General features: G+C 38.0%; 8 protein-coding genes across 11 annotated transcripts; 5 read left to right on the forward strand and 3 right to left on the reverse strand.

Annotated features, from left to right (window-relative positions):
• On the forward strand, window positions 762-2,337 carry LOC104709220 (F-box/FBD/LRR-repeat protein At5g18770-like). Its single transcript, XM_010425869.1, has 3 exons — window positions 762-1,655; window positions 1,766-1,909; window positions 2,038-2,337. Exons 1-3 carry the CDS (start codon window positions 762-764, stop codon window positions 2,335-2,337), a joined length of 1,338 nt encoding a protein of 445 aa, XP_010424171.1.
• Window positions 2,473-2,903, reverse strand: LOC104706191 (50S ribosomal protein L33-like). Its single transcript, XM_019228983.1, has one exon. It carries the CDS (start codon window positions 2,883-2,885, stop codon window positions 2,709-2,711), a length of 177 nt encoding a protein of 58 aa, XP_019084528.1. The 5' UTR covers window positions 2,886-2,903; the 3' UTR covers window positions 2,473-2,708.
• On the forward strand, window positions 3,453-5,180 carry LOC104706192 (NADH dehydrogenase [ubiquinone] 1 alpha subcomplex subunit 8-B). 2 transcript variants are annotated; one of them, XM_010422351.2, is made up of 3 exons: window positions 3,453-3,559; window positions 3,708-3,927; window positions 4,848-5,180. In XM_010422351.2, exons 2-3 carry the CDS (start codon window positions 3,740-3,742, stop codon window positions 4,978-4,980), a joined length of 321 nt encoding a protein of 106 aa, XP_010420653.1. In that variant the 5' UTR covers window positions 3,453-3,559; window positions 3,708-3,739; the 3' UTR covers window positions 4,981-5,180. The 2 variants fall into 2 exon arrangements, with proteins under 2 accessions (XP_010420653.1, XP_019083881.1); XM_019228336.1 differs by having other exon boundaries at window positions 3,514-3,559; window positions 3,665-3,927.
• LOC104706193 (serine/arginine-rich SC35-like splicing factor SCL28) lies at window positions 5,255-7,640 on the reverse strand. The gene is made up of 7 exons (XM_010422352.2): window positions 7,315-7,640; window positions 7,110-7,187; window positions 6,697-6,861; window positions 6,512-6,570; window positions 6,361-6,400; window positions 5,720-5,920; window positions 5,255-5,546 (listed from the first exon to the last, which is right to left on the reverse strand). Exons 1-7 carry the CDS (start codon window positions 7,491-7,493, stop codon window positions 5,540-5,542), a joined length of 729 nt encoding a protein of 242 aa, XP_010420654.1. The 5' UTR covers window positions 7,494-7,640; the 3' UTR covers window positions 5,255-5,539.
• Window positions 7,723-8,537, reverse strand: LOC104706194 (zinc-finger homeodomain protein 8-like). The gene is made up of 2 exons (XM_010422353.1): window positions 8,326-8,537; window positions 7,723-8,057 (listed from the first exon to the last, which is right to left on the reverse strand). The coding sequence occupies exons 1-2, from the start codon at window positions 8,497-8,499 to the stop codon at window positions 7,866-7,868; spliced, it is 366 nt and encodes a 121-aa protein (XP_010420655.1). The 5' UTR covers window positions 8,500-8,537; the 3' UTR covers window positions 7,723-7,865.
• On the forward strand, window positions 8,735-9,864 carry LOC104706196 (glycine cleavage system H protein 2, mitochondrial). The gene is made up of 3 exons (XM_010422354.2): window positions 8,735-9,018; window positions 9,112-9,378; window positions 9,572-9,864. Exons 1-3 carry the CDS (start codon window positions 8,937-8,939, stop codon window positions 9,694-9,696), a joined length of 474 nt encoding a protein of 157 aa, XP_010420656.1. The 5' UTR covers window positions 8,735-8,936; the 3' UTR covers window positions 9,697-9,864.
• Window positions 11,003-13,860, forward strand: LOC104706197 (chaperonin 60 subunit alpha 2, chloroplastic-like). Of its 2 annotated transcripts, XM_010422355.1 has the most exons (9): window positions 11,003-11,112; window positions 11,208-11,358; window positions 11,448-11,569; window positions 11,691-11,898; window positions 11,996-12,141; window positions 12,222-12,528; window positions 12,608-12,858; window positions 13,031-13,234; window positions 13,318-13,860. In XM_010422355.1, the coding sequence occupies exons 1-9, from the start codon at window positions 11,062-11,064 to the stop codon at window positions 13,606-13,608; spliced, it is 1,731 nt and encodes a 576-aa protein (XP_010420657.1). In that variant the 5' UTR covers window positions 11,003-11,061; the 3' UTR covers window positions 13,609-13,860. The 2 variants fall into 2 exon arrangements, with proteins under 2 accessions (XP_010420657.1, XP_010420658.1); XM_010422356.1 differs by lacking the exons at window positions 11,003-11,112; window positions 11,208-11,358 and having other exon boundaries at window positions 11,495-11,583.
• Window positions 15,332-20,001, forward strand: LOC104706198 (squamosa promoter-binding-like protein 7). Of its 2 annotated transcripts, none has more exons than XM_010422357.1 (10): window positions 15,332-16,053; window positions 16,522-16,694; window positions 16,831-17,060; window positions 17,134-17,208; window positions 17,311-17,418; window positions 17,630-17,747; window positions 17,871-18,006; window positions 18,228-18,381; window positions 18,457-19,032; window positions 19,270-20,001. In XM_010422357.1, exons 1-10 carry the CDS (start codon window positions 15,473-15,475, stop codon window positions 19,570-19,572), a joined length of 2,454 nt encoding a protein of 817 aa, XP_010420659.1. In that variant the 5' UTR covers window positions 15,332-15,472; the 3' UTR covers window positions 19,573-20,001. The 2 variants fall into 2 exon arrangements, with proteins under 2 accessions (XP_010420659.1, XP_010420661.1); XM_010422359.2 differs by having other exon boundaries at window positions 15,473-16,053; window positions 16,834-17,060; window positions 19,270-19,572.

Raw genomic sequence — 20,229 nt, forward strand, 5'->3', positions numbered from 1 at the left:
TTGTTTTTTTTTTTTTTTTTTTTGAGGTCAAAAGCTTATAAAGATTATTAAGTTATATGCCATCAACACGAGGAAATTATGTCCTATCATTATCTCACTTACGAACACAAAAGAAGAGAGTATAGTATACATAGTACATTCACTTATATATTCAAGGACTCAGACCCGTGTCATCAATTATTAGGTCGACCCGGTCTCAGTCCAAATAGCACATTTGTAATATATTTGGATTGGACTAAAAATATTTGCCTAGAAAAAAAGAAAAAAAAAAAGAGCCGGGCTAGAACATCAAAAACTAAATTAATTATTTTCTAATTTACTAGATTATTTTATGATATAAAACCATAAATTATACAATCTAATATATATATATATATATAATGTACATATTATTTTATTTTATTTAAATGTACATATTTGTATAAATAAACCTCTATATGCAAAGAGACAAATACTAATGTTTTATTATTTACTTAGCACACAGTAAATTTGCTAGGTCTGTGGCGTCTGTCGCTAGTAGTCTCTCCGACGAAATTTACGATCGCCAGTAAATTAGTACCTAATTAACAAAAGCTCCCTGTATGCTTAAGACTCTTGTTGTTCGTGTTTCCTTTTGATTCTTTCTGATCTACGTAACACTGCTACGTTTAGTGTAAACGATCAAACTAAGGGCTATGATTGGTTGGGAATTCTATAGTTAAATTCTGAGAAATTGCTTAGGGTTTATAAAATCGATAGACTTGAACCACAAACAAAAATCTATGGAACGCGGAGTTGGTAGATCAAGTGGGGAAGACAGGATAAGCTCATTACCCGAAGAGTTGCTATGGCTGATACTTGACTCGTTTACGCTTAAGGATGTTGTTAGGACAAGTGTTTTGTCTTCTAGATGGAGATATTTTTGGCTACGGGTTCCTAGATTAGAGTTGAACATCTCTGACTTCCCAAATTACGATACATGTGTGAGTTTTCTCGATAAGTTCCAAAACGGATCAAACTTGTCTGAATTCAAGTTAAACGTTGTGAGACATGTCCTGGGCTTTAAGGAATCTGTGTTTGAGCCGTGTCTTAGTCGAGTTCTTAAGCACAAGATTCAACGTTTCGAAGTTGTGAATCGCATGTATTGGATACAGTTGATACCATTAACCCTTTCTGTGTGTGAGGCATTGGTATGCATAAGGCTCCATATGGTTCGGTTGAATGATTTCGGGTCTCTTTCCTTACCATGTCTCAAGATTATGCACTTAGAGTATGTTCAGTTTCCCACAAATGACGCTGTAGTAATGCTAGTCTCATGCTCTCCGGTTCTTGAAGAACTAGTAATAATATCAAACAGGACAACTGATGATGTAGGAGACATTCGCGTCTATTCAAAGTCATTAAAGAGCTTATCTCTAACACTTTGTGGTTCGATTAGTAACGTTCCATACGGAGAAGCAGTTGTGATCGATGCTCCTAGACTCAAATATCTGAGTCTCAATGGATGCCATTGCAGAAACTGCAAAATAACCAATATGGGTGCTTCCATCAAGGTTGATATTGATGTGACCTTTGATTCTACTGATAATAACTTGTGGCAAAGGAGTATCGTCCATAATTTTTTCAACAATTTTTCATGTGCGGGGGAGATGATCATCTCATGGGATACTCTTATGGTATAATATTTATTCACAATATACGTCATATTTTAGTTACTTCATATATCTCTCTTTCTGTTAGTCTCTTACTTGCTGTTTTTTTCTTCTTTTTTTTGTTTGTTTGGCAGTGCATCCAAATTAACAGGGACTTCAACCCATTACCCAAATTTCATGACATGTCCCGTTTGTGCGTTTCTATGCCCTCAGAGGCCTCTCCGAAATTGGTGCCATCAGTTCTTGAAAGCTGCCCAAATCTGAAATACCTTACCATGGTGATGATTTTGTTTAAACTTCGCAACTCTTTAACTTGAGTTCTTAAAGAAGTTTTTGTTTTTTTGTATACAAAATTTACTGATTTATGGTTTGGACTTTTGTCGATTTTTTTGTTAATTTATTGCAGAAACTGTTACCTTACAGTATAGAGGAAGAGAAATCTGGACCTCCTCCGGCTGTGTTACCTCGTTGTTTGGTATCGTCCCTTGAATCTGTTGACATCGAAAGCCCGATCACGCGGAAAGCAACTGAACTGAAACTGGTTAGATACTTTCTGGAGAACTCAGCAACACTCAAGAAGCTTGCGCTACGTTTGGATCATGAGCGTACTCGAAACAAACACAAGCGTGGTGTCTTGAAACAACTCTTTGAAATACCAAGACGCTCTAATTTGTGTCAATTTGTCATTCTTAAAACAACTCATTAGAAACTCCAAAGACAGTAGTACTCTAGAAAAACTCACCATTCGAGTCCTAGCAGCAAAAAAGTGTCTCTCACCTGTGCCTTGAAGATTCATTTGATTCGAATTCTTTGATGCGATAAATAATAACATAGATCGATATGATGATTTATATAAGTTTTATTCTATATAGTTTGTGTCAATTAGTCATTCTTTGACAGCAAGATTTTGGTGATAAGAGTCTTTTGCTTTTTTTTTTTTTTATAAACCCTCCTGAGACAGTAATCATGAAACTTACAAAGTCTTAAACCTCAAGACTGAACCTGACAAGTTATTTGATTTTGATAAGAAGTAAAACTACTTGGTTGGTTCTTGAAATGTAGAGTTTTTAATCCCTGTCACTTCATCTTCTGCTCAGTGAAGAGGACATGACGGTTGACTCGAGGATCGTACTTACGGAACTCGAGCTTCTCAAGAAGTCCCTTGGAACTCTTCCTCTTGACATAGAAGAATCCAGTTCCAGCAGCTGACACAAGACGGATGAACATGAACGTCTTCTTCCTCTTGTCCCCCATTTTTCTTCTTCACTTCAAAACACTCTACAACCATATATGAGTTCCATCATTAACGATCAAATTCTCAATTCAATATTTACATCATGCGACCTTAAAAAAACTCAGACAAACCTAAAAAGAAAAGACCAAACCTTTTTCAAAATTTACACATTTGTTTTTTTTTTTGGTTTCCAGATTTTCAAAGCAAATGACCAAAATTGATTTACCCCAAAATAGCATTCGAGATGTTCCGGTGAACTAACAAAAAAGATGCAATGACGTTGTTTTTTAAAAGGCCTAGATCATTCAATCAAATCGAAGAAATGGTGCAAGAAAGCTTTGCGCTAAATCACAAAACGAAACATCAGAATTCACCGAATCACTCACAGAAGATCAAATACAGAGACGAAGCATCGGAAACTTACGGATGAAAGAAGGCGACCAGACGGCGGCGATACGACGGCAGAGAGATGAAACGGGAGTGAAAAATTAGGCACACTCTTTCAGTCTTTCTGATGATGAAAGATAGTTTTATTCTCGGCCCATTAAGTATTTTGGCTCTAATTAGGCCCATCGTGGCCCATTGTTGTCTCAGCTACTCACCTGGTTTTGTTTTCTCTCTCTCTCTCTCTTCTATTCCGATTGTACTCAGTAGAGAAGAAGAAGACGAAGATCCAAATCGATCCATTGAAAAGGTATGACAATGTTCGTTCTCTGCTCCTTTTACTCTTGTTAGTTTGTTGTTTGGATTCTGATTTTGATTTTGTTTTTTTTTTTCTTCTTCTCGGGATTGCGATTAGATTGGATTAATTTTGGTTTCTCCATTTCGGATTTTTGGTTTAGGGATTTCGAATTTTTTGTTTGTTTGTTGAGCCATGTCGAGTGCGGTGGACGCGACGGGGAACCCGATCCCTACTTCTGCGGTGTTGACGGCGTCAGCGAAGCATATAGGTATGCGATGTATGCCTGAGAACGTTGCTTTCCTCAAATGCAAGAAGAATGATCCTAACCCCGAGAAGTGCCTCGACAAAGGTCGTGACGTCACTCGCTGCGTTCTTGGATTGTACGTTTTCTCTGCTCATTTTTTTTTTTCGTTTTCACTCTGTTTTTGGCTCTCTTTGGTTGTTAATTGTGTTGAGGTAGCCTTATGATTATTTTGACGAAGATATTGATTGTGTAATCAAATGGTTTGATTTAGGGGTTCTCTAGTCATAATGTGTAAGCTTCGAAATTTCACGAGATTAGGAGGACCTGTAGGGATTGGATTTAGGTCTATTGAGCAAGACTGTAAACTAATTGAGCTGAAGTATGTGAACATAGCTGTTGTGACAATTCTGCCGAATCTCTTTCCAACAGGGCTTTAGCCATGAGCATGAGATCATAAAGCAAAAACACAAACATCTAGTTGTGGAAGTTTTATTGTCATCTATATCAGCCATGAATTCTTTGTTTTTTCTTCTCATGGAGCTCAAGTAGTTTGAACTTTTGAACACACAAAAAAATCAACGAGTCATTGTTTTTTTCATATGATTTAGAGTTCAGAAGAGCTATACTAGGCATAGTCGGCATTGCGATATGCTTGAATTGTGTATAATTTATGCGGCATGCCATGTATTTTCTGCATTTCACACATCTCACTCTACAATGTATTTCGAACTTAGGCTATTTACATTTCGTATATCGCTCTCGAATGTTGTCCAACTCATGTTATTTTCCTTAACTAAAAGCTATTAAGAAACCATTTGCTTCCTTGGAGTGTTGGTCTAAAACGTAGCTTTATTGTTGACAAGTTATTTACTTACTTATACAATGATCCAGTGCTGTAATAATAGTGTCCAACCATAAAAACATTTTTGAACCCATCAAGCATAGTGACCATCGATCTGCACCACTGGGACCTTAGATTATGATGTTTAGTCCATATTTAGACTTATATGGTTTCTCCTGTGAAGCGTTAATTTTGTTTTGATATGGATTTTGCAGGCTGAAGGATCTTCACCAGAAGTGCCAAAAGGAGATGGATGATTATGTTGGGTGTATGTATTACTACACAAACGAGTTTGATCTGTGTAGGAAAGAGCAAGAAGCCTTCGAGAAAGTTTGTCCCTTGAAATGAGAATCACAACAAGGTCTCTTGTTATGTTTTTAATTTGTATCTTCTAATAAAGCAAAGGTGTTCATTTTTGAACGAGCTTTACTCACTCTCTCTTGTTTGTTGTCATCCCATTTTTTCTTCTCAAATGCTTTTGTAGCGACTTCTCAAAGACAACCGAGTGACTCAATTTTCGTTGTTCAATATAATGGTTCTTTAATCAATCAGCACAGAATGGATTTCCCGATGAAATAATTGGTTGTTAGAAAGTAATGCAGTGATTAGGCTTGTGGATTATTAAGACGCCTACTGATGAACTTACACAGAGAAAGGCAAAGTCTAGACTTTAGTTTTTTCTTTTTGTCAAACAGTATAGACTTTAGTTAAATAGGCCTTTTCGAGAATATTGAAGACTTCTTTACAAATGAAATTGAGCTGTGTTATATAAGAACGAAACAAACAAACAAACAAAAGAGCAAAAAGGTAGTCAAACCCATCAAACTTAGGATTCTAGTGTTTCACTAAGAAAGCTGTCTTCTTCAAAGCCAGAAGACCATCATAGAAATACACTTGTTCTTGTTTATCAACGACTGCAAAGAAACACCATAACGTCATCACACATGTTATTAGAGATAAGAGAGTTTAATGTGAGCCAAAGACAGTTTTAGACAAAAAAAACAAAGTGATGTCAATGATGCTGGCTCTAGTCGTAGAACCAGAGAGGCATCTTGATTAAATATAATAAATGCAGCTATTTCTTTACCTCAAGGATCGAGAACGGGACCTTGACAGACTACGAGACCTTATTGGAGTAAGCACCTCTTCACGACTTCTACGGTTTCTCCTTGGGCTTTGGGACACATTATAAGACTTGTCTTTCCTCTCCTTGCGGGGCAAAGGAGAACGAGAAATAGATCTTGACCTTGGAGGAGAGTACAAATCATCCTCTCTTGCTTTACTGTGTCTGCCAAAGAAAAAAAAGGATTATAATCTCTTACATACAGAGAAAACTAACCTTTCCTAAACACAGAACACACAAAGAATGCAAACATGTTTCTACAAGACTTATCAACTTATATATAACCAGTTGACCGAATGGTATTCAAGCTCTAGGTAACCAAAACTGGTGAGTGATGAAGATGATATTTGATGAAATAACTATCCAGGTTTAGGTTTTAAGAGGAAAACACCCAAGATAAACATGTTTCTACAAGACTTATCAACTTATAAGTCTCCACTTTGTGCCTTCTCATTGTTTCATCCACATACAACTAGCAGACAACATGCACGCCTAGGAATGAGTGCCATTTGCATTCACATTTTCACATTAACGAGTTCCAAGAGTCTTATCAAAAAGAAAGTGAGCACACACAATGACACAAGTGTAAAAGATGAGAATCAAACCTTGAATCTAGCCTTGGAGGAGAACGCGAACGTGAATGAGCTGATAAACAAGAAAGGACTGGTCAGGAGGTATTTTATCTAACCATAAACTGCTGTCGTCCTGAGACATATAAAAATAAAGAAATTAAAAGCAGGTCAAGAAGCTACTTACAACGATATCTGTGCCTTGGTGATCTGTGTGAAGTCCTCTTGTAGTCCCCATGTCGACCACTATATTAAACCAAATAGAAGTTGTAAGTAACCACATACAACGACGCACTGACGCATTCACATTTACAGGGGAAAAATTTGATATAGCTACAAGAAAAAAAAGGAAAAAAAAAACAGATTTTCTACCTCGAATGGATAGTTGTACGCATTTCTTGTGGAGTTTTACGGTTCTCCTCAGCAAAAACAATGGTTATCTCACGCCCACCAATAACTTTGTGATTCATTCGCTTCATCGCCTCAGCAGCATCTTCAGCATAACGGTACTTAACAAATCCAAACCCTCTCGGCTCCCTAAACCACAAAACATCATCAAATCGTTATAGGTACCTGCTCAGACAACACCACCTACTTGAAAAAAACACCAAAAATTCCCAATAAAAACTAGTTTTATCTAGCGATTAGGTTATCAACATAATCATTTGTAATGTGAATTCTCAGAATCCGTTTACGTTGTCAACCAACAAAAGCTAAAGCTCATATATGAAACATTAACTATAAGCATCTAGTGATTACAATTAGAGACAAAGGTTGAAACATACCCAGTATAATAATTCCTCGGCAGGTATATGTCCTTGAGCGGACCAAACCGCTCAAACGAATCCCTAAGATCGTTCGGTCTGAATAAACAAAAAAAAAAAAAAACGAGCAAACATTTCAGAAATTTGAGCCGATTAAACAATATCGTTTAAAATCCACACACATGCCGATGAACAATAGAGAGAGAGAGGTAGGGAAAGAGGAGACCTAGCATCGAGAGGGAGATTATGGATGAGCAAACCAGAAGGATCAGAAGATTCGTGGTCGCGAGATGACAGGCGTTCACGGTGGCGATTATCGTCGTAGGTGGTTTTACGGTCCCGCGGTGGTGACCTGTGACGAGGACGGGGACTATAGCTTCTGCTCCGGCTCCTCGCTCTAGCCATCTCGAGAGAAATTTCGTCAAAAACAAACCCTAACCCTATTCTCTCTGTGGCAGCAAGAATGTGAATTAGGAAGTGAAATTTGGAGGGAGAGAGGATGCAATCGACGACACTGTCGGAGAGTTTCAAAACAACAACACTTGCCGGAAGCTGCTTTGCCTACGGTCTTTGGGCTTACAAATTTTTTAATACTATGGGCTTACAGAATTTTAAATATAATGGGCTTAATATATTTGAGGGAACTGATGAAATAATTTTAAAGTCACAAAATTTGAATGATACAAATGATTTGGGAGTTACACACACAATACATGATCACAATTCACAAAGATAAGATACTCTTAAGAATAAACTAGTGGTGAGGTAAATTTTTAGCTACAAGTAATCTTTATCGTGAAAACTGCGGTGGCAGCCACATGCGGAACAAGAGAGAGCCTCTGGGGTTCCTTCTTCGCCGGCTGCCATGAATTCGCCGCAACCATCTAGTGAGCAACGACCTCCCATGTGAGCCATATGGTTTTTCAAGCATTTTCCGTATTTTACTATCGCAGTTGACATATCAATCTCCTGTCCAAGTATACAACGTATTAGCACATTATCAAATTTGTGGATCATGTGACCTTGATACAAAGTTGGAATCGGTCATGTAAGTACATCATATGATCAATCAGTTCGGTGCACGTTTGATTAAACCAAAAAAAATGATCCGGTCCAATGCAAATTCATGGTATTGTAAAGTGATTTTTAAGAAGATTTAAGATCTACAAAAAATTAATGTAAAGTCCAAAATTATCTACATTAATCGAGTTAACAATTATGTGATCGGTGTACGAACCTTTTTAACATATTTCCAATGAAAACATACATGGCAACCGCAGCCACTACAGAAGAAAGCCTCGGGCGTTCCTTCCTCTCCGCCGGCAAGAAAATGCCTACAGTGGTCTTTCGGCTCTCCATTGATCTTATTTACGCACATTCCATAAGTAACAATTTCTCTCCACTTACTCATTATACCTTGAAAATATTTATCTGATCGGAATATCTCAACTTTTCTCCTTTTTGATCGGTTGAGAGATTTGACATCTCAATGACTTTATCTTAAAAACAAAGAATCTCATCTATGAATCATAAAAATATTGGTTGACATTTTCCTCTGACTGTGTCAATTCGATTATGATACACACGTTAATCATAAAAATATTGGTTGACATTTGCCCCTATGTTCACAAACTTAGTAGTACATGTTAAATTTTACTTTCATTATCATTAGTACCAATGTACCATAATAATGTTTTATAAGCCAAAAAGCAAAATCCACCAACCCCTTTTTGTCGAATAAAAGAATATTACTAATCACCGGTTCTGTGACTGCACTCTCAGTATTTGTGTATCAGCTCTTTTGTTATACACCATTTCACCAGCCGACGAAAGCAAAAAAAAAAAAAAATGGCTTTGACATTGATGTTGGCTTCTTCTAGGATTGCTTCTCATCTCAGGATCTCGTTGTCCCATCGAGCGTTTTCTTCCGGTGACTCCTGATCTCTTTTTTTTTTTTAATCGGTTTTGATTGTGTGCCTTTATTGATCTAATCGGATTTATCTGATTTTTCTGGTGTAAATAGTGGTATTAAAGGATCTGAAATACGCGGATTCACATGAATGGGTGAAGATTGAAGGGAATAAAGCGACGGTTGGTATAACGGATCACGCTCAAGAGCATTTAGGAGACGTTGTCTATGTAGAGTTGCCTGATGTGGGACGTTCTGTGTCTCAAGGTGAGAGTTTTGGCGCTGTCGAAAGCGTCAAAGCTACTAGTGATATCAATTCACCAATCTCTGGTAAGGTCCTTCAAGTCAATAAGGACCTTTCCGAGTCCCCTGCTTTGGTGAGTTCTTTTTTACTTTCCTCATCAGCATTATCGTCAGATTCGATATTAACTTGGGATGCATATCGCTAAGTAAATTCGTTTCTTGAGTGACATTCTTTGATTCTTAATTCGATTCCCTGACAGTTTAGCTGATGTATGTAATGTGCGTAAGTGGTGAGATTCTTGGTTATGTTGGATTGACAGGTGAACTCGAGCNTCGAGCCCATATGAAGAAGGATGGATCATAAAAGTGGAGCTTAGTGATGCAGGGGAAGTGAAGAAACTAATGGATTCAGACAAGTACTCCAAGTTCTGCGAAGAAGAAGATGCCAAGCACTGAGCCTTCTTCTAGTTTTGTTCTGTTTGTCTAAGCATTTCACTGTCAGCTACATGGTCGGAAAAATCCATTTGTGTCAAATACATGAAATCAAGAGAGAAGTCTCTCTCCTTCTCGGGCTTTGATGTTTATTTTACTGGCCTTAATAATAACAAAAAGCTTTGGCATTCAGATTGGTTTAATCAAAATTATTGGCGTTCCTTGAACTATACAATAATGAAATCAGATTAAATCAAGAACAATTTGGTATATTTTTTTAAAATTTTACTAACTAATTATACTTTGGTTAACCTTAATAAATCAAGAAGATTAACCTTTGCTTAAAATAAACAAATAATTAACTCACAAGTATTATGTGACTTTTTTTTTTGGACAACAGCTTACAAGATCGGCTCACATGAGCCAATTACAAGGAAAAACGTTTACATAGGTAATGTGATATGACTCTATTCTAGCGCGACGCGCCAACTTGTTTGCAATACCATTCTGTGAACGGAGAATTAAGATTAGGAAAAAAGACAGGAACTTCTCCTTGTCTAATTCAATCTCCTCCAGATATGTCTTGCATGCAGGCTACTCGGAGGGCGAAGACACCATCTCCACCAAGTTAGAACAGTTAGTGAGGAAGACGACACTCTCGTTATCCGCTCCAATCATGCACCTCATTGCCCAAATTAGAGCTTCCACTTCTGCATGGAGAGATGAAAGACTACGGCGAAGATTAGATGCACCCATAGTGGGAGATTCCCCTTCAGGGGAAGTGCAATACCATCCTCTGTCGGTATACTGGCCTGTCACTTTTCAGGATTCATCCACGAAACATCGATAACCAGTTACATGTCTACTATCCGCAGTAAAAGCATTAACCGTGATACCAGAAGTCGACCGGGTACCCCTTTGCGGAGGTAGTCCCGTTGTTTCTTCCTGTGCCAAAAACCAAAGTTTAGCTTCCTCCTCCGTCAGTCGCAAAATCGCTAGCGGGTTGGAATCCAAATTGCTAAAAAATTTATTATTTCTAGCCTTCCAAATATATCAAAGGATCCACGGAAAAACATCCGCCAAAGGAACCTGGTGAAATCTCCAAAATAATGAGTCCATATTTGCATAGACAGATTATGTGAATTTGTAAATATTTTTTTTTAATTAAAAAACTCTAATATATTTATCAAAAAAAATTTCATTTTCAATATACATTTCTGTTTTTTCTTTTCCTGAAAAAAAAACAAACTTATAAAATAAATAAAACAATTGACTCGTCCCTTGACTCGCCCGGGTAATCGAATTAACAAAACTCGTTCACCTAAACCCCAAACATCAAATTAAAACCCCCTCCGTCGCATCCTATTCCCATAACACGGAAGAGACGAAATGTTCGCCGCCGTATCACCGTCTTCTTTCTCGCCGACAATCATTTCTCCGGTAAGTCCTCAATTCCTCTCCTCCCCCACCATTTCTTATCCCCGAGAATCTTCTTATTTTCTTCTTACCGAAATAGTTACCTCTCGCTCTTGTAGAGCCGTAGTGGTCAGAGGAACAACCCGAGAAAATTCTCAGTGGTGAGAGCAGGATCCAAGAGGATACTTTACGGTAAAGATAGCAGAGAAGCACTACAAGCCGGTATTGATAAGTTAGCTGATGCTGTTTCCGTTACTTTAGGCCCTAGAGGTGAGACTCATTGAATCCGAATTTAGAATTGCTTCATTTGGAATTGATAAAGAACTGAGTCTTGAAATGTTTTGTTTTTGAATATGAAGGGCGTAATGTAGTGCTAGCTGAAAAAGACACAATCAAAGTTATTAACGATGGTGTCACCATTGCTAAATCTATTGAGCTTCCTGATACGATTGAGAACGCTGGAGCAACGTTAATTCAAGAGGTTATTCATTCATGGTGGCTAAATGATTCGTTCCCCCCTTTCTCCTTGTTTAGTTCATTTGTTCCAACTTTAATGAATTAGCAGCAAACCTGAAACTTTGGGGGGATGCTTTGTAATGTAGGTTGCGATTAAGATGAATGAGTCAGCGGGTGATGGGACAACAACTGCAATCATTTTGGCTAGAGAAATGATCAAAGCTGGATCTTTGGCTATTGCTTTTGGAGCTAATGCTGTTTCTGTGAAGAATGGGATGAACAAGACTGTTAAAGAGTTGGTCAGGGTGTTGATGATGAGAAGTATTCCTGTCAAAGGGAAGAGTGATGTTAAAGGTTCCTTACTACTAAGTTATTACCATAGCTAAGTTTGGTTTGACCTCATTTTTTTCGAATTTTGGAATAATTTGAAAGGGATTCTTGTGTTCTGTAGCTGTGGCTTCAATCTCTGCTGGCAACGATGAATTTGTGGGGAACTTGATTGCTGAAACTGTGGAAAAGATTGGCCCTGATGGCGTCATCTCCATTGAATCATCTTCCACATCAGAAACGTCTGTTATAGTTGAGGAAGGGATGAAGGTTAGTTTCACACTTTCCATAGTTATGATTATCAAACCATTGAGTTACTGTGTCTCATGAGGAAAATTTCTTTTGTACAGTTTGACAAGGGCTACATGTCTCCTCATTTCATCACAAACCAGGAGAAATCTACTGTGGAATTCGACAAAGCTAAAATCCTTGTGACAGATCAGAAAATCACTTCAGCCAAGGAATTAGTTCCGTTACTGGAGAAAACTTCACAACTGAGTGTTCCACTCCTTATAATTGCAGAAGATATCTCCGCGGAAGTGCTTGAGATACTGGTGGTGAACAAGAAGCAAGGTTTGATTAATGTTGCTGTTGTGAAATGTCCAGGAATGTTGGATGGGAAAAAGGCTTTGCTACAAGACATTGCACTCATGACAGGTCCCAATCATCTGTACTTTCCATGTTGATTTTCACACGACATATTTCACTTGCTAACATGGCATATGATATAAAACAGGAGCTGATTATCTTTCCGGAGATTTAGGCATGTCTCTCATGGGAGCAACTTCAGACCAGCTGGGTGTTTCTCGGAGAGTAATAATTACAGCTAATTCGACAACTATAGTCGCAGACGATTCAACTAAACCGGAGATTCAGGCAAGAATTGCTCAGATGAAGAAGGATCTAGCTGAGACAGATAATTCATATCTTTCAAAAAAGATCGCAGAGAGAATTGCTAAGCTCACAGGAGGCGTGGCTGTAATAAAGGTCCGATTTTACGATAACCCTTCTTTTGTTTATATAATATGCTGCAACAAGTTGGGATTTCAACAGAACTTAATTTCTACCGTAGTAAGACACAAAGAAAAAACTGTTTTCAGCTCTTGCTATTTCTTGTGAGTCCTCGTGAAAATATCAGGTTAACCCTGTCTTAATTCAGGTGGGAGGTCACACTGAAACAGAACTTGAGGACAGAAAACTTAGAATAGAGGACGCGAAGAACGCTACATTTGCAGCCATGAGAGAAGGTATAGTTCCAGGTGGTGGTGCCACTTATATTCATCTTTCAGATGAGATCCCGAGAATCAAGAAGAATTTACTGGAAGATTTATATGAGCAGATAGGTGCAGACATTGTAGCGACGGTAGGAAAAATGAATGACGAAACCAAACCTGTTTCATAACCATTCTGGTTTCGTTAAAAAGTCGCTTCTCTTTTTGTTTGCAGGCGCTCACAGCACCTGCAATGGCCATAGCAACCAATGCCGGGGTTGGTGGATTAGTTGTAGTGGAGAAAACCAGAGAGCTCGAATGGAGAAGTGGTTACAACGCAATGTCTGGAAGGTATGAGGATCTTCTGAACTCTGGAATAGCAGATCCTTGTCGGGTTTCAAGATTCGCCCTCCAAAATGCGGTTTCTGTTGCCGGGATAGTTCTCACGACTCAAGCTGTGCTCGTGGAGAAAATCAAACAGCCTAAACCTGCCGTTCCTCAAGTTCCTGGCATACCTACCACATAATCACCAAAATAGGTAACAAGCACAAAGACCAAACTCTTTCAGCAGAATTTTGTCTGGTGATGCAATGATATGTGCACAGTATGAAAAAAAAAGAAGATTATTGGAATCATTGTGGCTTAATCTGGAAGCCAAACTTGTTCTCTCGACTCAATTAATTATCAGACAAAGCAAGAAAATTGCCTTGTAAAGCAAGATTACTACGTTGTAAAACCTGATTCCTTAATTTTTTAATATACAGATATTTTTTATATCCATTTCATTTTGTGCTTATAAAGCGACATGTCTTCTATTTAATGTATATGCAAATGTTTTCATCATCCAATAAGCCAACGATTAAGTCAAATAAGCATTTTCAATGGTACTCAAAAGTCTACTCCAATATTAAGCAACCCATCAATACTTGGTAACTTTCTTCTTATTCTAGAGGAACTCGGCTTCTCAATATCACCTAACCCTCTCGAACTCAAGTCTCTGTTGGTGGTTTTTTTTTTTTGTTCGGCAATCAATTTCTGTTGGTGGTTCATTTGGTCATGGTGTCAACATTTATTCCAAGGCCCAGACTGGGCCATAATATTCTCATTCCCCCCAAGTCATTTGTTTAATCATGTCATATAAAGTACTCAACACAATAAAGAAATAAAGTAGCTATATATGATTATTATAGTACAAAAGGAGGTATATAAAATCACATGGCGGATGAGACGCGTGTCTATAATCTGGTGGTGTAAGTATTATTGTAATGACTTGGAAATCAGAAGACCAAAATCCACCGTTATTTGTTGGAGAAGGGAGAAGAAAAAAAAAAGAGGCACTTTGGGTCGCTCACGTCCCAAGTAACACTGATCCGGCGTCGTTTTCGAAAACGATAGATGAACAGTTTGGTTTCCTCAAATTCACGTAGCTTACACGCGACTCTCCTTTCAACCAATCACGTGCTGCCACCATACAACGCGTGTCTCTCACGCCCCGACACACTCCCACGCAGCTCAAATTCGCGTAGTTTTTTCTTTTTTTTTCCTCGACGTCCTAAATTTTCTCGCATATAATTTTTTTTTTTTTTTTTGGGCAAACACATATAAATTTTCTCGAAGTATGTTTTTGTTAGGGTTTCATTTTTTTTAGTTCTAAGAATTTTTCTTTTGATTTTCTGTGTTTCCTAAAACGTTTTTTTTTTCTGTTTAAATTACAATTTCCAATAGAATTTTAACAAAAAAAAAAAAAAAAAATCTTAATGCATCTAGAGAATTTGATGGACCTACTGTACTATAAAAAATTAAAAACAACCAGTCCAAAAATAGCACTATATAAAACAAAAGAAAGTGATTGGTACAAAACAAAAGTGCTTGTATATTTATAAGACAAAAAAAAAAAAAAAAAATCTTTATCGTAATTCCTCAATTGTTTTTGATTCGTAAAAAATTATGATTCTTAAAATCATATTACTAGTCTTTTCAAGCTGAAAATGAGTTTTCAGCTTTTTTTTTCCCCCTAATTTGTGAATCAATTAGGGGTTAAAAAAAAATATAGTTAATTAGTTATGGGAATATATTATGATAGCACGATTAACAAACTAATAATGATTGTGTTTATTAGTTCAACGAGTTCATTGTTCATTGAGTCATTTCTTGATATAGTAGACTAATTGTATTTTTAGATAATTTATTTTATCTTAGGAATTACATTACTTTATTGTATAAATTAGTTTTTGTTTTCCTCAAGAGTTTGATGACTTTCTGGAAATTAATATACCTAAAACCTTTGAAACCAAAAAACATCACCAACCTCCTCCTCCTCTAACAACCGATGATGATGGACCTTTCAATGTTTTCTCTGAGAAAATTGAATTGAAGACTCTCTCTCTCAGATGTCTTCTCTGTCGCAATCTCAATCGCCTACTCCCCCGGAGATGGAGATTCAACCTCCTGCATTGGTTAACGATGATCCTTCCACTTATTCATCCGCTCTCTGGGATTGGGGAGATCTCCTTGACTTCGCCGCCGACGAACGCCTTCTCGTTTCTTTCGATTCTTCCGATCAACTTACTCCTTTCCCTCCCGTTCCTTCTCCTCCTCCTCCTCCTCCGCAGCTGATTCCGACTCAGCCTCTCGCGGAATCTGAATCCTATCCTTCTCCTGATGAATCGGGTTCAGGTTCCGATCGGGTTAGGAAGCGAGACCCGAGGTTGATTTGTTCCAATTTCGTTGAAGGTTTGCTTCCTTGTTCGTGTCCTGAGCTTGATCAGAAATTGGAGGAGGCTGAGCTGCCGAAGAAGAAGCGTGTTCGCGGCGGCTCTGGTGTTGCTCGATGTCAGGTTCCCGGTTGTGAAGTGGATATAAGCGAGCTTAAAGGTTACCATAGGAGGCATAGGGTTTGTCTCCGTTGTGCTAATGCTACCTTTGTTGTGCTTGACGGAGATAATAATAGATACTGTCAACAGTGTGGCAAGTATGTTTTCCTTTATCGTTCTCTTTCTGTTTTTTGCAAATCTAAGCTTTGATATTTTTTACCACGGAATTTAGAAATGGATTTGATAGCTGAATCAGGGGCGTGTTGTCTTAGTTTATATCTCCTACGCCTCTTTGTGGTTGACTTAGGTGACTATCGTCTGTATTGAATTGGAATCTTTTATTGAGATTTGATTTGCAACACAAAATCATCTAAAAGATCGAATAGAAACTGTTGAATCCTTTCATTAGGAAATTGAATAACTTGAGGGAGAGATCGTTGATCAGTTTGAAATGATTCCACTGATTTCTCATATCATTTAACCAAGCCTCTTTCTTTAGCATAGGCTGAGCTTAACTGATTTTTCCGCTACCAGCTGTCTAGTAGTCAGTATTGTTGTTTATGTATGTATGTATTTGTCCCATCTATGCTGTTTCCGTCATTACAGAGAGTAAACCTATGTGGCAGGTTTCATGTGCTCCCGGACTTTGATGAGGGAAAGCGCAGCTGTCGGAGAAAGCTAGAGCGTCACAACAACAGACGGAAAAGGAAACCTGTCGATAAAGGTGGCGTTGCTACAAAACAACAGCAAGTGCCATCACATAATGATAACAGCGTAATTGATGTTGAGGATGGAAAAGGTATAAGTGAACAGCACAAATCATATTTCACCATGCGGTTTCTTGGTTTATTTGCTTGCTTTTCATCATTATCAGTGTTTAAGCTCTCTTGGAAATTCAAGCTGATTTTGCTTTCCTATGTTTTTTTATCTTAAAGCAGATAATACATGCTCTAGTGACCAGAGAGCAGAACAAGAGGCTTCGTTGATTTTTGAAGATGGGCATATTCCCCCTCAGGGTTCTGTACCCTTTACCCATAGCATCAACGCAGACAACTTTGTCTCTGTTACAGGTTCGGGTGAACCTCAGCCAGATGAAGGAATGAATGATAAAAAATTTGAACTTTCACCTTCCGGTGGTGACAACAAAAGCGCCTATTCAACTGTGGTGGGTTCTCTTCTCCCACTCGTACATCAGAAAGTTTTGTGCGCTTTATGAACTAATTTTCAATTCATTGTAGTGCCCAACGGGTCGGATCTCATTCAAGCTCTATGACTGGAATCCAGCAGAGTTCCCACGGAGACTACGTCATCAAGTATTCTCAAGAATTATATATTACAGTTTAGTGTTCGTAGACTATGTTTATGGTATACAGTATCTCAAAGAACTAATATCATGTGATGAACTGAATTTGCAGATATTCCAATGGTTGTCCACCATGCCTGTTGAGCTGGAGGGGTATATCCGTCCAGGATGTACAATTTTGACCGTATTTATAGCAATGCCAGAGATTATGTGGGCGAAGGTACATTCTTTTGTCTTTTGCTCATCAATTCTATGTTCTTGGTGCCGCACACAACATAAAGAAAATCTGCACCTGCTTCCGTCCTAAGTACCATTAAAGCGCCTATGTTTTTCTGTGACCTGGAACTCTTTTTCTCTAAATTTTGTGCATATTGAGCTCTCAACTTGATTTTACGCTGTAATGAACTTTTCCTATCTGTTCCTTTAAGCAGTTGTCTAAAGATCCTGTGGCATATCTGGATGAATTTATTCTTAAACCTGGAAAGATGCTATTTGGAAGAGGCTCGATGACTGTTTATTTGAACAACATGATTTTCCGTCTTATTAAAGGCAAGTTGATGTGCTTTACTTGTTATCTCTGTTTTTCTTTCTCCCTATCGTACTGGATAATCATTAATTGTAAGCTAGACACTTTTGGTATGAGTGTATTCTTATTTAGTTTGGTTTTGATAGGTGGAACATCATTAAAGAGAGTCGATGTAAAATTAGAGTCACCGAAACTACAGTTTGTGTATCCTACATGTTTTGAAGCTGGAAAACCAATAGAACTTGTTGTTTGTGGACAAAACCTTCTGCAACCCAAATGCCGGTATGTATGTCAACCTAATTTTGATCTATGCTTGGGGTTCTCTCGCATTTTTAGTCCTGTCTTATAGCTCATATGATGTAGCTAATATTGTAAGAAACTTCAGAATGTTGCATTTGGATTACTACTATCATTTGTTGGTTTGATTTCTTTCACTTGTGACCACTAAGATATTCTAGATAGGAAATAATAATGCAGCTTACAGAGAACTTTTTTTATTGTAGGTTTCTCGTGTCTTTTTCTGGGAAGTACTTACCACATAACTATTCTGTTGTACCTACACCGGCCCAGGATGGGAAGCGTTCTTGTAATAACAAGTTCTACAAGATCAATATTGTGAATTCTGACCCTAATCTCTTTGGCCCTGCGTTTGTCGAGGTACTAATTGTTTAAATGATAAACATTTTTACAAGTAGCTTTCTTTAATACGGTCCTCCTCCAATCCTTTTGTAGGTTGAAAATGAATCTGGCTTATCAAATTTCATACCTCTAATTATTGGAGATGAATCTATCTGCTCCGAAATGAAACAAATAGAGCAGAAGTTCAATGCTACACTAGTTCCAGAGGGACAAGAAGTTACCGCCTGCTGTTCTTCGGCTTGCTGTTGCAGTGATTTTGGGGAGAGACAGAGCACTTTTAGTGGCCTCTTGTTAGATATTGCATGGTCAGTTAAGGTGCCCTCTGCAGAATGCACTGAGAAAAGAATAAACCGATGTCAGATTAAAAGATACAATAGAGTGTTGAATTATCTAATACAAAATAACTCGTCGTCAATCTTGGGAAACGTACTGCACAATCTTGAAGCGTTGGTGAAAAAAATGGAGCCAGACAGTCTTGTTCACTGTACCTGTGACTGTGATGTGAGGCTTCTACATGAAAATATGAATTTGGCTACTGACGCTAACAGGAAGCATCAAAGCCATGAAGATTCAAAGGTGAATCCAGGGAATGTTCTTCCTTCATCAGGGTGCTGTTGTGAGAGCAGTTTCCAGAAGGATAAACCATCAAAAATAGTAAACTTCAATCAGGTTTTTCACTAATTTCTGATTTTCCCTTTTCTCCTGTTTGATCGATATTGGACTCGCCACAATCTTCCCTTGTCTTGCACATTTTTTTTCTTGCTCCACTGCTGATAATTAAATTCGTATTTCCTGTGATATCTTAGGCTCGATATGACGAACTAAGAGTCTGCACAGTATTGTGTCTGTTTCTTGGATTTTGCATAGATTCGTTTATTAATGCCCTTCCATTCTTTATCTTGACAGGATCCCGAAGCAGGATTAGATTGTAAAGAGAGGATACAGGCAGACTGTTCACCAGATATTGGCGGAAAAGAGACCGATCCTCTTTTAAACAAAGAGGTTGTCATGAACGTAAATGACGTAGGAGACTGGCCAAGGAAGTCATGTATACCATTGCACTCTACCCTAACATTCAGGTCCCGTCAAACTGTTTTCTTAATCGCTACATTCGCTGTCTGTTTTGCGGTCTGTGCGGTTCTCTATCATCCAAACAAGGTCACACAGCTTGCAGTGGCAATCCGGACAAGATTGGCACACAAACTTTGAATAAAATTTCAATTGAAGAGGCTCTCATTTTAACCATACTATGGTGTGTTCATCAAAAGCTTGCAGAGGGAAAGTTGTCTCAGCTTTCAATAGAACTCAGCTACAGCTTCTCGGAGAGATTCCTCTTTGGAAAGAGACAAGATGGTTCATGATCAGATGAGTACTTTGACTCTTTCTGTGTTCTTCTTCCTAATTTCTTAAAACACTGGTGATGCTGCTGCAATTGTAATAACAGGAAATGGTCTGATCAGTGATTGATTATATCGCTCATCGAATAGTGTATATTAGGGTTTGCTTTCGCTCACTGTAACCTCTTTTTTTTTTCTTTTGTTACTTGGTCAAAGAAATGATTCTTGAACAAACCCTAATCGTAATCTTGTGCATTTTTCTGCTTCAAGCTATGGCTCGGCTCCTGAGACTTCTCCCTTATTTATGTTTGGCCAACTCTAGGATCAGGATTTAACTTTGACTCTTTATTTTCAATCCAAATAAACTAACATGTAGCAATCTTTGCGTTGTTCTGTAAACGATGCCGTTTGTTCTTTTTGCAATTTAAGAATATCGATCGTTCTAAATCTTAGAAATCAAGAATATTCTGCTTTTATTTGCATAAAATATCATTGTCTACAAAAAGTTTTTTTTATAACTGACTGATAA

The sequence above is a fragment of the Camelina sativa genome, chromosome 8, assembly GCF_000633955.1.
Source record: "Camelina sativa cultivar DH55 chromosome 8, Cs, whole genome shotgun sequence".
Lineage (NCBI taxonomy): Eukaryota > Viridiplantae > Streptophyta > Magnoliopsida > Brassicales > Brassicaceae > Camelina > Camelina sativa.